The sequence below is a fragment of the Thalia democratica genome, chromosome 8 (assembly GCF_965202585.1).
Source record: "Thalia democratica chromosome 8, ktThaDemo2.hap1.1, whole genome shotgun sequence".
NCBI lineage: Eukaryota > Metazoa > Chordata > Thaliacea > Salpida > Salpidae > Thalia > Thalia democratica.
The window spans coordinates 27,839,683-27,858,545 of NC_139172.1; the positions used below are offsets into that span (position 1 = coordinate 27,839,683).

Genomic DNA, 18,863 nt, shown 5'->3' on the forward strand with positions numbered 1-18,863 from the left:
ATTATTTTTTTGTTTGGTTATTTTATAATCAACTTGTTGAATAACTTGGTTTGTATCTATTTTTAAAATAAATAGTTTTTGAAGGATTTGCAACACAAAACTGCTTTTGGTCACACAGGATAGTTTTTGTGACTCAAAAAGTGGCAACCCTGTAGAAACAAAAGTTAAATATTTTGTAAATAAAATAGAATTAATTGTTTTATACAGACTGATTTTAACAGCATTTATTTAAAAAAAATTTCATCCTAAATTGAAAATGTTAGTGTTACAAATATAAATTAAATTAAACTACACCAGTTATATCTAAAACTGTTACAATGGTATACTTGAATGTTGCTAGATAATTTTCATGTAATTATCTTATTTCAAAACAGAGTTTGTATTGTTTTATTTTTAGTTTATAATCAAGTAGGATAGACACATCCACTATATATCAAATTTGTTTTTTTGATGTTTTTAGTCAAAATAAAAATAATCTTTATTTATTTTATGCTTAAGTCTTTTTAATTTTTTATATTAAGTGTATTGTATATATAAATTTATGTTCCTAATCAATTTCTATGATTACATTTGGTTTAAATAAGAAAATATTTAAGATAATACTGTTTATAGAACTAAAGTATTAAGTAATGATGAGCATTAACTCTGCTCTTTGTTAAACAGAGTTATTCTTTTAAATTTCAATATTTGTATTGATGTTGTTTTTTACTGTATTTTTATAAAGTACAAATTTATAAAAAGTTTTTAAATTTTAATAAGTTTTTTTATTCATAATAATTTCTCAAAAATCTAGTATATTGATTTGTTTGGCAAAAATAATTTTATAACTTCTTAAAGGTCGTTTTATTTTAAAGAAGTATTTTCTAAGTATAGAAAAATAAATGCGGGTAATAAAACTGATAAATATTGTTTTTGCACTACTTAATACTCTTGGAGAAAAGTATTTAAGTTATAACAAGGTTCAACTTAAAATATCAATTAACTTGAATATTTCTAGTTTCTTTCACCAAACTATCCTCTAATGCAAAAATAGTGTTTTATTTGTTACTTTTTAAGGTGAGTACTTTTAAAAGAAAATGGTCTAGAAAAAAACTTGAATGTTAAATAAGGTAAAATGTTATAATCACTGATTCAATATGCACATAAGTTTAAGCTACAAAATTAAACAAAAAAAGTACCAATAATTTTATTTTGTTATTACTCAACATCATCAAGGTGATATATTAACTTTAAACAGTAAAAAAAGAAATTATTAAAAAAAGAGTTTATTTATGTTTAAGACAGTAGTAAATGCAATAAAAAATACTCTGCTACACTTTTTATTATACTCAAAAAATAGTATTTTTACATCACTGTGCAGTTTAAATAAACTTGATGTTGGCAATGCAATTACAATTCATTTTATTATATTGATTTATTTTAGGTGTAAAATTTTGTATATAAAGCTACAGCAATATGAGCAATATGATGCATGGGAGAAATACGGCTACAAAAAAAGACACAAAAATGCGAATCAGAGCATTTCCTGTAAGTTTAAAAAGTTTTACATATGAGTTACAATCTATTTCAGGGTGATAATCTTATAAATTTTGATTTAACTTAAAAATAAAACTAAGTAATACCATCTATTTAAAATGTTCACATACAATAGATGTTTTACTTTGCTTTATTGTAAATTAAATATATTATAAATTCGTGATTTGTTGACAGTTTGACTAAAGCTACAAGCTAAAAAAATACTCAATTTTTTCATCATGTTTAAAGTTTCAAAAGTGTTTAAAAGTTATATAATCTCTATAATATGGCATTGTTACTAACTGTACTTGGTAAAATGATATATTTCAATTTATAGTATCTTTTACTCTAGTTTAAAACTTAATTTAGTAAACAAATCCTGTACAACATTTCAATTATAAACTTAAGCTTTTATTATCCAAGATTAAATATAAGCTTTTATAATTTAAGTAGAGTATTAGTTGTTGCAAGCTCTTGTGTCATTATGATTTAATTGGTTTATTTTTTGACTGTTTTCTTAACAAAAAGTTACATAGTTTATTTAAATTTTATGCTTCACTTTATTCATTAATTCTTTCAAAATGAGTTAGTTTAAATAAAAGTTATCAACAAAGTTTTTCTAAAATATCTGATAATCCATTAGTTTTGAACTGACTTTTAACTTAAATTATTTTAAATTTAATTTATTGTTTTCACGAAAGAGAAAAAAAAAACATGTTTTCTACTTCCAATTTTTACAGTACAACCTAAACTTAAAGCTACATAAGTGTGTATTTACAATGATAATAAGCACCTTATATAAAGCCATTAAAAAAACTGTATTTGTTCTATACACCAAAAATTTCTGAGATAAATTTCGATTATCTGTATAAACATTATAAATCATACTTATCTGAACAGAATATTTTTAATAAGTTAATACAAACTATCAAATTGAAAAACAGCTGACTACTTACTACATATACTTTTTATTCTATAATGAAATAATAAACATTATAAAAAGTAGTAGACAACTTCAAATGTGTATTTACAAACATGTATTTATAAGTTATAAAATGTACATAATGCTGCTTGTCAACTATGTTGTGTTAGTAATTACTTGATTAATCGCTAAACATTAACTGAATAATTTTAATCTCAATTTCAGTAACAAAATAAAGTGATTTTAAAAGTTTATGTAAAACAATTAGTTAATTAATCTAGTTTAAATCTTTAAGTAGTTATAATAACTTATTATCTTATTCATTAACTTTAGAAACAGTGTTCTTTGTTATTATAAAAAGAATGCTTAAGTTAAAACTCGTTTTTAGTTACAAGTCTACTGTAACGTTGTAAAACTAATTTTTGTATGTACTTAAATACAAGTTGCTAAATATTTTTTTAAACTTTGTTTAGTTTTAAAATTTATCAGTAAAATAAAAAGATGAAAAGATTTTCGATACCTAGAATGAAATACCAAGTTAGTTGCTATAATTACGTCTAAATTATTTGATTATTTTTTTTAATCCGTCTAAAACATTCGAAATCTGGTGAGAACATTCAAATCAAACACAAACTTTAAATGATTTAGACGAAGTTTTTAAACTAAAATACCAGCTATTTTTAGTTATTACGTCATATATAATTATAGATATTTTACTTGTAAATAATTGAACAATTTTTTGCAGTAACTTTTGCCATTTGCAAGAAAAATTTAATTTTTTGTAGTTTATTCAATGAGCATAAACAAATGGAGTTTTAGTTATATGGTAGACTATATTTGTGTTTGGTGACTTTATACTAGTCGCTATTTTGTTGTCAAAATGCAGTTGAATTTGAAAGTGAGTTTTTCATTAGAAATTATAAAAACTTAAGCTAAAAGTAAGGCTTTACTTTAGTTTTAGATAAGTGGTGTTCTTACTCTCTTACTCTAAGTCTAACTTTTGTAGTTATATGAAACCGAAGTATAGGAGTATAAGTATTGTTTTGCTAGTGTTTTCAAAACAACTATATTTATAAAACTATAAAACTATAAACTATTTATTTATCAGTTAACCAAGTTGAGATATTTTGTTAGACATCATTAGTTGACATAACCTATAAAGTTATGAATATAAATTATATTAGTTAATAATCAGTATAAAACCTGTCAAATTTGCAATAAAGCAGTTTAAATTCTTCGAATAGTTTGCAGTTACAAAGGAAAATAAGTTTCATTTTTTTTTGTTAGCTATCGAGCCGCTTTAGTTGAAGCTTGTTTCAAACTAATTTGATCCTATTAAAAGATAAAGATAAGAAAGTTATTGTATATATATTAAGAATATATTTTCATCGAATTTTTGTCATTTCGTTTAAAATTTAAGGCTGTGTAAATAAAACGTATCATTCACGTCAAACCACTGCAACTTTCATTCGTAAAAAAGCACAAAACTTATCACTGTTACGCCACACAACAGATGACGATGGACGACAAGTACGTGTCGAACATCTGGGCGCTGCTGAAGAAGGCCATTCAGGAAATACAGAAGAAGAACAACGGCGGGTTGTCGTTCGAGGAGCTGTACAGGAACGCGTACACCATGGTGCTGCACAAGCACGGGGACAAGCTGTACCAGGGCTTGAAGGACGTCGTGATCGAGCACATGCGCAATAAGGTTCGTTTTATTTTGTAGCAGGAGCAATAAAAAAAAAGTTAAATTTTTAAAATTAGAAATGGAATGTCAACTAACTTTTTAAACAAAGTAGGTTAAAAACTCTTAAAAGTTTGGTTTAAATTCATTGTGGTTCATGTTAAATATCAATTTTTAAAACTAAAAGTTTTGTTTTCTATATTTTAAACAAGCTTAGTCGTTGATATTTGATAGGTATAAGTTATGACTTGACTACTTTTAATATAAGGTTAAAAATAAACTGCACATTTAAAATCTTAAGATAAACGATTTACATTTAATCCTCTAAAAAAAATTCTTTGCTTTGTATATGTTAACTGCAAGTTTGTTTTAAAAGTTCAAGCAAGCACTATGACGATGCATTACACGTAAGTTCGAACATGATACGTGTAACTTTAATAATAGTTATAGATGACTATCAAGTTCGTTATCACGCATATATAGTTGTCAGATATAAAAATAGACTACATTTATTAAAGTTCAACTTATAAATACTATTGTTTTGCGTTTTTTGTTAGTTAAATGAAATGATAAAGTTTAATAAAGTTTTCCTTTTCAAGTTGTTATAAGCTTAACTTTGATCAAAATCGATATACCTTACGTTTAAGCTAGTTACTCGTTTCTATTTCAATATTTTAAATGTTAGAATTCATAGGAAAAAGATCAATCATTTGTTTTATTGAAGTTTAGCTTATGCTATTCTTTAAAAAGGTCACGTAATTCCAACAAGAAATTTTTACTTGATGCTTGGTTGTTATACCAGTGCATAATTAAACGGTTTGTATATTTGTGCACAAGGTTTGTAAAACAATAAACAAGTCAATTTTACAGCTTTAAAATTTCTTTATCTTGTTCATCTGCGTATTGTTGCTTTGTCTTTTTTCTTTTCTTTCGAGATATTCACATGTTTAATAATTTATAGTTGCAAAAGAAAGGTTTAGTTCAAGTAAAGTATAAAATAAACTTTTATAAAAATTGAATGAAAAATAAACTTTACTAAAGTTAAATCCAACCATTCCAGGTTCGTCCCGACGTGTTGAATTCGCTGAACAACAACTTCCTGTCCACTTTGAACTCGGCATGGGAGGACCACCAGACGAGCATGGTCATGATCAGGGACATACTGATGTACATGGACCGCGTCTACGTGTCCCAGTGCAACACCGACAACGTGTACCACCTCGGACTTAAAATATTCAGGTTAATTTGAGTTGTTTTGAATTTTTAAAGAATGTTGAGGTAAAGTTTTTGCAACATTTGCTGAAATTGAAGCTAGAATATGTTGATGAATTTAAATGTGAACCTTTTTTATTTGTAACTGACTTTCTAACAATCAAGTAACAACAAGGTCTTTAATATATATGTTTATAAAAATTATTATAATTTTAAATTTGATCTTAATTGATTTCAATGTTGTAGTCGATTGAAAAGCTTTAAACATCAGTGCTATGCAACAAACAACATTTTAAGCAGCATAACAAAGTATTACTTTGTTATAATTTAAAGGCTTTCTATTATCTTGTTTATTCTGCGAAAATTATTCATTACTTTATAATTAAAATAATTATGTAAATTTTACAGAGACGAAGTTATCTTGCCACGGGAAATTTGCCAACACTTGCAGGAAATACTACTCGATTTGGTCGCAAAGGAAAGGAGAGGCGAAGTAGTGGACAGGTTAGTGTTTATTGAAAAAAATTCTGCTAATTGTTATTTTTTATATAAAAATAATTGTAATATCCCAACTATTTAAAATTTTGTTTTCATTTTTTTTTTGTTTAAGCATAAAATTAGTTTCATAAATCATCAAAGTTTCTATTGCAGTATTTTACCTTAATTAGTTATAGGAAAGTATGATACATAGTTTTACCCTTTAGATATTATTCTTTTCTTAAGTACAAATAAGATGTTAAACACATAAGTTGAAATATATAGTTTTATAAAATGTATGCTTACAGAGGATCGATAAAATCTGCATGCACTATGCTCACTACGGTAAGCTTGCAGGGAAGAGAAGTTTACGAGGAGCATTTCGAAGTGCCTTTTCTCCAACAATCTGCCGATTTCTACAGGGTTTGTTTTGATACAAATATATTCTGTATGTTTATTTTGTTACAATAAATACATGATTTGTTGAGGTTTTAAACTTGAATTTTTAGTTATGTACAAATACTTACATACAGTTTGAGTTTATTATATATATCAAACGTTAAAAACTTAAGTAAAAAAATATCAAAATAATTAACATAATCATTTTTACTGCCTTTTGTAGTTAGCCAACTCTTCAATTAAACAGATGGAATCGCAGAAGTTTCTGGCAGATAATTCAACATCTGTGTACATCAACAAAGTTGATGCCAGGATAGAAGAAGAAGTAGAAAGAGCTCGTCACTACCTCGATCCAATGTCTGAACCTGAAATTGTCAGAGGTTGGTTGATTTAAAAATTTATTAAAAATCAAAGCATAATTTATTTGTAGTTTTTGATCAAATTGTTATGTCCTATAGAAAAATAGTTTGTACACTAAGCTTTAGCTAGGAAAACAGAATGATAAGTATAAATTTTGTATGATATATCGTAAAACACTATAACTAATGTTTTGGTTATTAATTACTATGTTTTTAAGTTATCTCCTAATTAAAAAGCTGATTTTCATTTAAAACAATAAAAGCTAATATTTTAAATTCTTACTTATTGTATCATTTTAACGGATTGTTGTAAGAAGTCTCAAAGAACTGTTTCAAATCTAAAGTATCATTTTGTTTGTCTCTCCTTTCTTACTCAAGTCTATTTTTTTATATCTAAAAATTTCGAAAATTTTTAAATTAAGTTGGTTTTTATAACATGTAAATATTTACTACAGTATTGGAAGAAGAACTAATTGAAAAGCACATGAATACAATTGTAAACATGGAAAATAGCGGAGCAGTTCATATGTTAAAAAATGATAAAAAAGAAGGTTTGTACTTTTTTTTTAAATCTATCTTAAGTTTTGTTTTTTCATATTCTGTTTAATAACAGTATCAGTTTTAAAATTTTATTTATTACCCTTAACGATACATTAGTTGTATTTATTTATTTTGATTCAAAACAAAAAAATCAAAATCACAATAAAACTATCGAACTTAAGATTTTTAGGTTTATTCTAACAAAGCCTTTGATAAAAAAAAAATCAATTTTACCAATTCTCATTAATAAACCAAGTTCTACGTTTATACCAGTAAAACATAGTCCATCTTGAATCTAGATAAACTAAATGTTTTTATACATGAACTTTGTGTATGTACGTTCTTATTAAACTGCAAAACTTTCAATTGCAGATCTTTTGTGCATGTACAAGCTATTCATGAGGGTAGCGGAGGGTCTTGAGACGCTGAAGAAGTGCGTGTCTGCGTACCTGAGGGAACAGGGCAAGGCGCTGGTGGAAGACAAGAATCAGAAATCCCCAGTAGAATACATAAATGTAAGTTTGTTGTGAAATAATGTTGCGTAAAATGATTAGTTAGAATAATATAATCGGTTACTACTTTAAACTATTCAAAGTTAGAGTTGCATTTTGTTGTTAAGCACTAACTTCAATCCGACTATTTCTTCGTGAAAAAATATATATTTAAAATTTTTTTTTACTAGTATATATTTATGATTGTTGAGCTCTTATATGTTTTAGTACTTGCCAAATTAGTTCAAAGACCTGGTAAAAAAGTTGCTTAAATTCAAGTCTTCTTAAAAGTCAATGTTGCTTTTAAAAATGATTCATATTCTTAAAGTACTAAAGATAAAAGTATTAATCTTCTATTTACTATATGAACTAAAAAATTGCTTATAGTTTGAAAACAGAATATTGCTTGTATAACAAAACTTGCATAGTTTATATTGAAACTATGTAGTTTTTAACCAGCTGAAAGTTTGATAATTTTTCAATTGATGCAGCAGAATTATGATCAAGCTGATAGATTGAATGTTTTTTTTATTTGAATATTTATAATGGTGACTAATTTGTTACTGAAAGTTTTTAAATGTTACCTATAATAAAAGATAAAACTTAAAGTCACGTTTTTCAATTCTAAATGCTTTCTTTAAACACCATTACTTAAAAATTTTACATAATCAAATATTGAGCAAGTAAAGATAACTTTCAGTTCAGGCTTAAGTGGTTTAAGGCTGTAAGTGTTAAACACAACAAACTGTTAAACTATAAAGTTGAGAGCTATGATGATACTTTAAAAGTTAAATTTGTAAAACTATAATAAGAATATATAAAAATAAAATATGGCTAATTTATGTAATGTCGATAAGAACCGCTATCATATAAAAAGCAGTTGACTATGTATTATAAAATTGCAGAACTTGTTGGCGCTGAAAGACAGAATGGACGACTTTTTGGAAAAATCCTTCCAAAAAGACCAGCTCTTCAAGAAGATGATGTGTTCTGATTTTGAGTACTTTGTTAACCTCGACCAGAAATCACCAGAATTCCTTTCCCTTTTCATCGACGACAAATTGAAGAAAGGATCTAAAATGGTTGGTTGATCTAACGGGTACTTATTGTGAATAATTGTAAGCTTAAAAGCTTATTTGAGTTTTAAAACTTTAAATGGTACAGTATTTATAATTAATATTTCTTACACTAACTAATAAAAGTAATTGATTATATACCTGAAATAAGTTAAATTTTGAAAAATAAAATCTTTACTGAAAATGATTAAAATTCAATTATTATAATAAAATTTTATTGTACATTAAAAACTAATATATTTGTTATTTAGTTAAATTAGTTTTAGTAACAAAATTAGTTAATCAGCTATAGTATTAGCATACCAATCAAAATATTCTAGCATTTTGTTTTCCTGATGCAGTTTTATCTCGATTTGAATAAGAGTCCAAAATTTTTTATTTTTTTACACAAATTTTATACTTAACTATTCTTAAAAAAAAAAATTCAATCTTTTTCTTATTTATTCACAAAAGCAATTAAAACCACAATCATAACAACAGTACAGCGACAGTGAAATCGAGCAAGTGCTGGAGAAGTGCATGGCCTTGTTCAGGTTCTTGCAGGACAAGGACATATTCGAGAGGTACTACAAGCAGCACCTCGCCAGGAGGCTGTTGAACAACAAGAGCGTTTCGGACGACCTCGAGAAAAGCATGATCGCCAAACTGAAAGTAATTTATGAGTTTTTATTGTAATTTTCTTGAAATTAATTTTATTTAAATGGGTAATTATGTGTTTGGTTTAGCTATTTGGCCTTAATTATAGGAAAGTTTAGTTAGTTTTAATTTGTGAAAAATTGTATTTAAAACAATATAGTTCTAAATAAACTTGTTTATTGTTTTTTTATTTGAGGTTGTTAAGTTAACATTTAATTGATTTAATATTTAAAGTTGTACTTTCATAAAGTAAAGAAATGAAAATTAAAAAAAAAATCTGAATATTTAAATGCTTAAGTATGTAATAAACTTTTTACTTAAACTTAGTCTTAATACAAATATTAAGCAACTAACTGCTTTACACAGAATTAATTTGAATTTTTTGAAATTGTAATAAAGTAAATGAAAATTAAAATTAAAAGTTGAAGTTGATTTTATGTAAAGTAGTTATTTTATGCAAATATATACTCAAAAGCATAAGAGAAATTCAAATTCTTTTGTGATTTTTTAAATGTTTTTATAAGTTTATAACTAAATTTAAGATTCTTGAAACGTTTTGAATTAAATTTTAAAGTATGTAATGAATAAATGTATATTTTATAAATGCAAGTCTTAATAAGTTGTGAATGACTTGTTTTTCTTTGTATTGTTAGACTTTTGTGAAATGCTTCTTAGCAAAATAAACAGGTAATTGAAAAGTTCTTTATTAGAAATGACAATATTTTTTGTAAAAAGCGTTGTATTTTTGTTCTAAAATAAGTGTTGAGCTATCATAAAGCTAAACTTTAACAGTTGAGAAAACTAGTTTTATGTTTACTTAATTAAAAAATTTAACCAAACTCGTTTTTATGCATAACAAGTTATTAAACCACTGAAACCATTTTATGAAAAAAATTAAGTTATAGTGTGTAAACACTTCTAACCAGGATGCACGTATTACTAACAAAACCTCAAAGCACTGAAGTACTTGAATAAAAATATGCACAACACACTAAAAACATAGAAATATTAGTCTGTTTCAAAACTTATCGATCAATTGAGTTATGCAACTTGGTAAATAATAAACACAAACTGTTTTATAAAGTTCGACTACAATTAATAAAACATTTTTAACAATTTGTAACAAACATTAGAACGAATGCGGATGTCAGTTCACATCGAAGCTGGAAGGAATGTTCAAAGACATGCAAATTTCAGCATCCACCAACGAAGAGTACAAAAAATACGTTCTTGACAAAAACGTGAGTTGCCAAATGATGCTTTAGTTTTGTGGTCTAAAAATGTATTCAAAAATTCTAAATACCATTTAGCTTGAAGTGTTTGATAAGTAGCAACATAAATATAAAATTGTTAAAATAGTAATTCATTGCTAAAAATTTTTTGAATTAAGTTTTACCTATGATAAAAGTTGAAGCACAAAAAGTTATATTTAATAAAATTTGAAATAATATCATAAATAAAAAAAAGCTTTTGAAGTAACATTTTAATTACAATACTGTATTACCTCTTTTAACTGAGTAATCTGATGATATTAAGTAGATTGTTGGTGCTTGCTTGCTAAGATTTTAGTGATGATAACTTTCAAGCTTATTAGCTTAAATTGTTAGTTCTAAGAGGCTACTAAATATGCGAAATTTATAAAGATAACACAATCTTTAGAATAATTGACTAACCAACCAAATACACTAATTCCATAAAAAACACAATGTAACTTTGAATTTTGACTAGTATCTCTTTCATAATAAAATATGGAATAGGTGGAGACGCCGCTGGACATCACAGTGCAAGTTCTCACAACCGGTACTTGGCCCTCGCAGTCCACCAACCCCATCTGCAACCTCCCCTCTCTTCCCACGCACGCCTTCAACATATTCAAAACGTACGTTTGTAAAGTTGTTAACATGTTTGTTTTTGTTACTCATTATTTGTTGATAACAGCATGGAGTTTACTAACACGTCTCTAACGTACTCAAAACGTCTGTTTGTTTGCTGAAAAAGAGATTTTTTATAATTCCAAACAGTTTTTAATCTTACATATTTATAAAACAAAATTAGTTTTTATTTGGAAAAAGGTGATATAAACTGAGTAAAAAAATAATTAAATAAGCAATTTTTGTAGATGGTTAATAATGTTTAGTTTTGGTGGTAATATTTAAGAGTCTATATAAATGTTAAAAACAAGATTTTGCAGAAAAAAGATTGTTATTCATAATGTAACCATTTACTTAAATATTATAGTTTAAAAATTAATAAATTCGAATTTGTGTTTTCAAACAGGTTTTACATTGAAAAACACAGCGGTAGGCAGCTTAACTTGCAACACAACAGGGGTCAGGCCGATCTTAACGCTTACTTCTACCCGCCAAAAACAATCGGTTAGTTTACACCACTGACAGCATAACACCTGCTTTTTAATGTTCCTTTCAATTCAATTAAGTTGTGTGGTTTTTAAATAAACTAAGTTTAAACAAAGTTTTGATACATTTTTATGTGATAGTTTTGAATACACCAGGAACCTGTTTCTTGTTTCATTAGTTTTGCCGAGTTAAAAAAATTTACAACAAACGATCTTTAGTTTTAAGATCTTAACAAGTTCAGTAAACCTAATTCACATCAAACATGTATCATAGGCGAAGGAGCGGACGGGCCTTCCTCTTCGTCGCCAGCTGTGAGGAGGCACATGCTCCAGGTGAACACTTTCCAGATGACGATCCTCATGGTTTTCAACACCAAGACCACCTGGACCATGCAGGTTCGTTTCAAATTCAATGGAATGTTCACTGTAAAACTGAATAAATTCTAACCAAAAATCCCGTGACATAACTTGTAATCCAGTCTGAATAGTTTTATCCTATAACTTAATTTTTACTGTAAAGTTGTGATAATGTTTGAAAAAGTTTAGCGCGTTTTTCCATTGAAATATATGGTTTAATTGTTATAGCTTATTAGAGCTTTTTATTAATTTCTGACTACCATGTCATCAATAGGATAATTGTGTAAACATAGAACAAACTCAAATGGTTTGTATCTAGTACACTTGAAAATAAAATTATTGCCTTAACCTAATTTCGACATTAATTGGTCGGATTTTAATTATTTTTTTCAATATTGTTTATACACACAGGAAATATGTAATGAATTAAATGTACAGGAAATATTGGAAGAAACCAAAGTTCCTCAAAAAGATGTTACGAGGGCTTTACAGTCGCTTGCATGCGGAAAGTCTAGTCAGAGAGTGCTTCTAAAAACGCCTAAAGGCAAAGAAATAAGCTCAAGTGATCTCTTCCAAGTTAGTTTTTTAAAATTAATTCAATATAAAATGTATTAAATATGTGGTTTTCTTATGTTAAACTCAAATTTATTATTTAATATTTCAAAAATAGCTGATTTAATGAGTTTTAAATTCAGGTAAACGATAACTTCTCGTCTAAGCTCCATAGAGTCAAGATTCAAACGGTGGCACAAAAGGAAGATCCTGCCCAAAGGAGTTTAACCGCTAAAAAGGTAAACTTGGTATAAACTATTTTCGTTTTGTCAGATTTTAAAGTAAATCAATCTTCTTACATTTACATTTTATCAACACTTCTCTAAAAACTTATGACTATCACATATACCATGCTGACAAACACAATTTATTCGACTTAAATTTTAGTTTTTACCACTTTCATTAGAATAAAGTCACATACAGATTTTTTATAAGTGTATACAAAAATTTGTTTATCTTGAAAAGCAAACCTTGCATATTGTGACACTAAATAATGTAAGTATATTTTCTTAGAAATTTATGAAACAGGTAAACGAAGACAGGCGTCATGAAATAGAAGCTGCATTAGTTAGAATAATGAAGAGTAGAAAAGAAATGATCCACAACAACCTTATTGTCGAGGTTGTTTATCTTTTTTTTGTATTATGTGTTTTTATACTTATTACATTATGCAAGTTTTTAAATGCACCATTACTAAAGTTTCAAGTATTTAAAAATTGGCTGTATCTGAAAATAATATACTTGCCGCTTTTATTTAAGTCTTCTTAGTTTAAAAAGTCAGTAAATACACTTTAGGGTCATTTTTGTACGGTTGAATTTTTTTTCAAATTTGTTTCGTATGTATTTTGTTTTATTATTAATTTAAAGCAGGGTTTCCCAAACTCATTTACTAAATCGCCCCCTTTTTAAAAGTTTGAAAAATAATCGCCCCCCACGATTTTACAAAGTAGTTTTTCTCTTGAGTACAAACTTTTGAGCCAAGAAATTTGTGTTTGAAATGTAATTTAGTCTTGTATTTCTTATGCACGCACTTTTGGGCTGTGTTCAAAGTAGTTTATAGGGCTTGAGAAAATAAGTTACAGTTGTTTTTTTATAAGCCCGGTAAAGTGTATTAAAATACTTAATCATTAAAAAGCCTTGTGTAATCTGTATTCAATCCTGATTAAATATTAATTGTTTTGAAACTAATGAAACTTTTAGGGTAAAGGTGGACAAATTTTGTAGTCAGCAATTTATATTTACTAAAAAAAATTTCTAGTTTCAACTCGTTAAAAAAATGTAATTGCGGGCTGCATAATTTAATAAAATAACACATAAGAAAATCAAAAAACTCGAGCAAAATTGTAGTAAAATGATTTAGTATTATTGTGATCTAGAAAATACTATTGTGAACTGAAATCCAAGTTGAAAGTGTATTTCAAAATATTAAGTAACAAAAAACTAAATTTTGTTTATTTTGCACAGTTGTTTTCAAGTTATTTAACGAGTCAAAATTTAACTGGATTTTAACCGTACGTTACCCACCTGAAATTTTAACTGAAACAGAAAATCTTAACCTGACATTATAATAATCTCTTAAATAACGAATTTCGGACATTTAGAAGTTAATACTAAGTAACTTATTTAATCCGTTAGTTATTAGCCTATAATAATTTACCAGAAGAAAATAGTGAAAAACTAAAAGCTAGTGTTGAACTATTAAAATAAACAACACATTCTAATTGCTAATATATTAAAAATTCAGATAAAACAAAAAACTGTTGAATTAATAGTTTAAAACTGCTTAATGTATAGATTTTTTAACAATAATAAATCAATAGTTATATCATTAATAAATCAATAATATAATAGTTAGAAAATAAAATTGAGTTTAAGAATCTTTTGAATGAAAAATTTGAAGTCATTTCAAATAGAGACTTCAAATTTATACTCTATTAAAACCAAAAAAAAAATTAAATAAAAACTTTAATGATTATCAAGATTTTTTTTATTTATACAGATTAAACAAATAATAACAAAAAATTTTCAAATAAATTTTTTTCAAACAAATACTTTAATCACTACGCTATAAAAACTTTTAGTGTAATGTAAAACGACAAATATAAACCACAAAATTGACTAGGTCAAAATAAAACTATTAACAGATTTAAAACATGAACCATTTAATAAATACAGTAGACTTCCGCTTGAAATCGCACTTTGAACAAAATCAAAAAGTGCAAACTCAAAAATTATTTTCATTTTTTTTACAAAATGATTAATTTAAATATTTTATATGCAATAACATCATGAATAAACATGAAATCAACTAAAACATAAAACAAACATTCATTAAAAAAAAGTAGATCTATATAAGATATTAAATATTATGTATGTTTTTTTATTAATACTTAGTTAGTGATAGACTTTATTTAAGTTAAATTCAAGCAAACATAAATTTGCACTTTTTTTTGGGTAAAATGTGCGAACTTAAGAGGAAGTCTACCGTAATTGATATTTAATTGGAATTATGCAAACCTGATGTAGAATAAATAACCTTAAAAAAAGTTGTTATAAAAAGACTACTTAAATACAATACAAACCAGGTTAAATAAGAAGTATTTTAAAAGACTAAATAATATAAAATAAACTTTCATAAAATAATGTCTGCTACTGAAGTCTATTATAATGTGAAGGATGAGGTTCATGACTGCTTGCAAGTTTTTCTAATTTGATTCTTAATCAGTAAAATAAAGCCTCCTTTACAAATATCTAGATTATATCTTTTGCTCAAGATGTTGATAATGAATTTAAAGATTTCTCAACAACATAGCTAGAAGGATAAACTATAAACAACAATCTCAATTCCTCTCAAATGATTGGATACTTTTTTCTTATTTTTGTTGAGTCCAAAAGCTTTCATATCGTTCTTTGGAAAAATTTACTTTAAACTCAAGGTCAGTTTGTAAGTTTGAGAAGGTTTCCTGTAAGTCGTTTACTTCAAAAAGATCTGCCTCGAAAGGATCCATATTTTTATGATAGCTTTTTTGTGTCAAATCAAAATGTTACTACTTAATATGTTGAAATTTTTAAAAATTCAAAATTTTTTAGGTTTTTTTTCTTGCCTAAATTGTCAAATTCCAGGTTTCTAGGTAAATTGGCAACACTGTATAGTTTTGTTTCTTAGTCTAACTTAATGACTTTTCAAAAAACATGTGAAAATATCATAAGGTGATAGTTGATAATAGGTAAAGTAGATTTTTACAAACCATTTATGATTCCAAATAACATGTATGTCAGGTTATAAAATGGTGAGAGGGATTCCGATCGTCTATGATCTAAGTAATTGTCAAATAAGAAAACATATAAATGAAAATATGTAATTTACTTGAAAGTACGAGTCATAAGTACTTGATTTTTTTCTCTATATTTTACCTAAACAAAACAAACTTTTTTATTTAAGTTTTACCTCAGGGTCAAATATTTAATAGCAAGCTAAAATTAGTAACATAGCAGTATAAAAAGTAAAAATTTTATGACAGCCCAAAATTTTGAAATCGCCCCCTTTTCGCCCCCTTACTAGTTATCGCCCACCCTTTCGCCCCCTTACTAATTATCGCCCCCCGACTTACTAAAATCGCCCCCAGGGGGGCGATATCGCCCACTTTGGGAAACCCTGATTTAAAGTTAAATTATTTTTATTTTTACTAACACTGTTACCCTTACCCTCGGTTGGTGAATTTTTTTTCTAATTGTTTACTTAAATTAATTTTGTTATTATTTGTTTTTTTTTTTATTATTATTAATAATTTCTATTAGTTATTTTTTGCTTTTCTTTTTATATTTTTACTATCACTGTTACCCTTACCCTCGGCCAATAATTTTGTTTTCAATAATTTATTTATATTGATTTGTTTTTATTGTTTTTTTAATAGTAGTTTTTATGATGAGTAATTTTTTTAATCATTAATTTTACTATCACTGTTACTCCTTACCCTCGGTCAGTAACTTTTTTTTTGTTTTTTTTTAATTTTTTTTACTCTCGTTCAAAAGTGTCCTTTCGTGCATATTTGACCTGTTCCTTCACTAAGTAGACGTTTATTTATTTGATGAGGATCTTTATAAGATATATTATGATATTCAAACTAGCTAATCTTTAAAAAAGATGCATCTGTAACGTAGTGCATTTATTTTAAAAATTATTAAAATATATTGCGACTTTAAAAAATTGTGGTGTTCAATTTTAATTTCAAGTAATTATTGTGGGTAAAAAGACCCTGCTTCGTTGTAGATTAAAATTTAACTTCATTTAATCATTTCCTTTTTTAACTAGCAAAAACTAAAGCCTCTTGAGTTTACAAAATAAAAGAAAATTAAGGTAATTAAGCATTATGTTGCATCAACTTAAATGTTCTTTAGGTGGTGGAGCAGTTAAGCGGCAGGTTCCGACCCAACCCGAACACCATCAAGAGACGGATCGAGTGCCTGATAGAGAGGGACTACATGGCCAGGGACACCAACCAGCGCAACAAGTACATCTATCTCGCCTGAATAAATACAACCAATACAACGTTAAAACTAAAACTTATTTATCTTTTTCTCTGCGGCTCGCGCGCGTCCATCGCTTGTTTTTATATTGAAAGTGTTTTTAGTTGTGTACCTGCGCGCGCCCGACAAATGTATTTTTCATGTAGATTTTGAGAATCATCATCGACTTATGAGGCGTTTTGATTTGGAGTAAAAATTTTTGGAATGGTTCTTTGAAATATGATTTTGCTATAAGTTTTTTTTTATAAAGTTTTAATACATGAAACTCTTCTGCCCATTAAAAATAAAAAAAAAAAGATTTTTGTATTTGTTCCATTTTTCTTATTAAAGAAAATAATATTTGTAACGTGGTTATGTCATTTAGAACAGTAAGCTGTTTTTATAATTTACTTAATGACTTTTTATATTTTTTTGTCTCTTTCGTTTTTGAAAATTTGTGTTCACTATTTTTTATTGAACTATATTAGACTCCCAGATTGAAGTAAAATGAAAAAAAAGACAATTTACTTGAAAAAAAAAATTTAATTGCTTAATACAAAACGGTTCATAATAAGTAAGATTAAGTTAAACGGCTATTTATTTACAGCTGCTTCAGCAACAGTTATCTTTGTATTTGCTTTTAGTAATTGCTGATTTATAGAATAAATTTCATTGCTGATAGTTTTTTTTTTACCTTGATAATTGATAATTCAAATAAATTTGGATTTTGCTTAAGTACTACCAAAGATGAAATTTGACATGAATCAAAATTGTGTTAAAAAACAAACCGAAATTGTTTAGAAGTAAGTTGTAAAAGTAAGGAGCTATTAAGCCTCTCAACCAAGAAACATTGAGATAAGTATTCTAATTATCTAGATTCCTGAAAATGTTACGTCAAATTTTATCTTCAAATGATCATAATTTCGAAGAAAAAATCAATTATTTTCTGTAATTAATCTATGATTCTAATCTGGTAACTGAGTAAAACGGGTACAGTTTAGAACTTGAGGAGCATGACTATTCAAATTCGGATAATTAAAATTTTAAAGAGGCCATATCTTAAAGAATTAAATATTTGAAAAAAATTAAAACGTGTGTAACTTAATTACCTACAGACTGTTATTATCTTCTTTTGCAAAATTTTTAGTAATTTTAAGGTATTATCTTATAACAAATAATTTATTGAGATTTTTTATACTACCATGTTCTTATTCTAACACTATTAATTGCTTTTTATTTTCTTCTAATTTATAGTACTTATTAAAATATGACCTCTTAGTTTTGTCATGTTTTCTAGATTTTATCACTCATTTTGACTAAAATAAAAACCTCTTTATTTACCATTTTCTTGGTAATTACTAGAAGCTCAAATTTTAAAATTACTTTTGTACTATATTTTTAGTATACAAGGTTTCTAAGGAATTTATTCGACTTGTGTGAGCTTATTTTAACCAAGCTTAATATAAAACTATTTGTTTACTCCCTATCATTAATATATTCCAGAAACATCTATTCTTATATTCAATTGAAGAAAAATTAAATTTTTTAGCTCCATTGCGTTCGTGCTATAAATACTGTTAGTTACTTCAGAATGAAGTTGAGTTTAATTTAAACATAAAATAAAAACTAAAACGCATATAAAATAATTTTTAAACTCAAAATAAATTCATAAGTTTTGAAATAATTTGAGTGGTATTAGTTCAATATTTATACTAAATTTAAAGATAAAATACCTGAGTATACCATTTTTAATTAAAATAAATAAACTTTAGATGTTT

The 18,863-nt window shown here is 26.4% G+C and overlaps 1 protein-coding gene across 1 annotated transcript; it reads left to right on the forward strand.

The window, feature by feature from the left end:
- Window positions 1-1,423: 1,423 nt before the first annotated feature.
- LOC145842169 (cullin-3-like) lies at window positions 1,424-17,766 on the forward strand. Its single transcript, XM_082949568.1, has 18 exons — window positions 1,424-1,527; window positions 3,951-4,148; window positions 5,185-5,363; window positions 5,745-5,840; window positions 6,122-6,236; window positions 6,460-6,592; window positions 7,027-7,122; window positions 7,484-7,626; window positions 8,508-8,684; window positions 9,159-9,329; window positions 10,448-10,555; window positions 11,072-11,193; window positions 11,592-11,689; window positions 11,945-12,066; window positions 12,466-12,603; window positions 12,723-12,818; window positions 13,108-13,200; window positions 16,978-17,766. Exons 1-18 carry the CDS (start codon window positions 1,456-1,458, stop codon window positions 17,107-17,109), a joined length of 2,289 nt encoding a protein of 762 aa, XP_082805694.1. The 5' UTR covers window positions 1,424-1,455; the 3' UTR covers window positions 17,110-17,766.
- The last annotated feature ends 1,097 nt before the right edge of the window (window positions 17,767-18,863 follow it).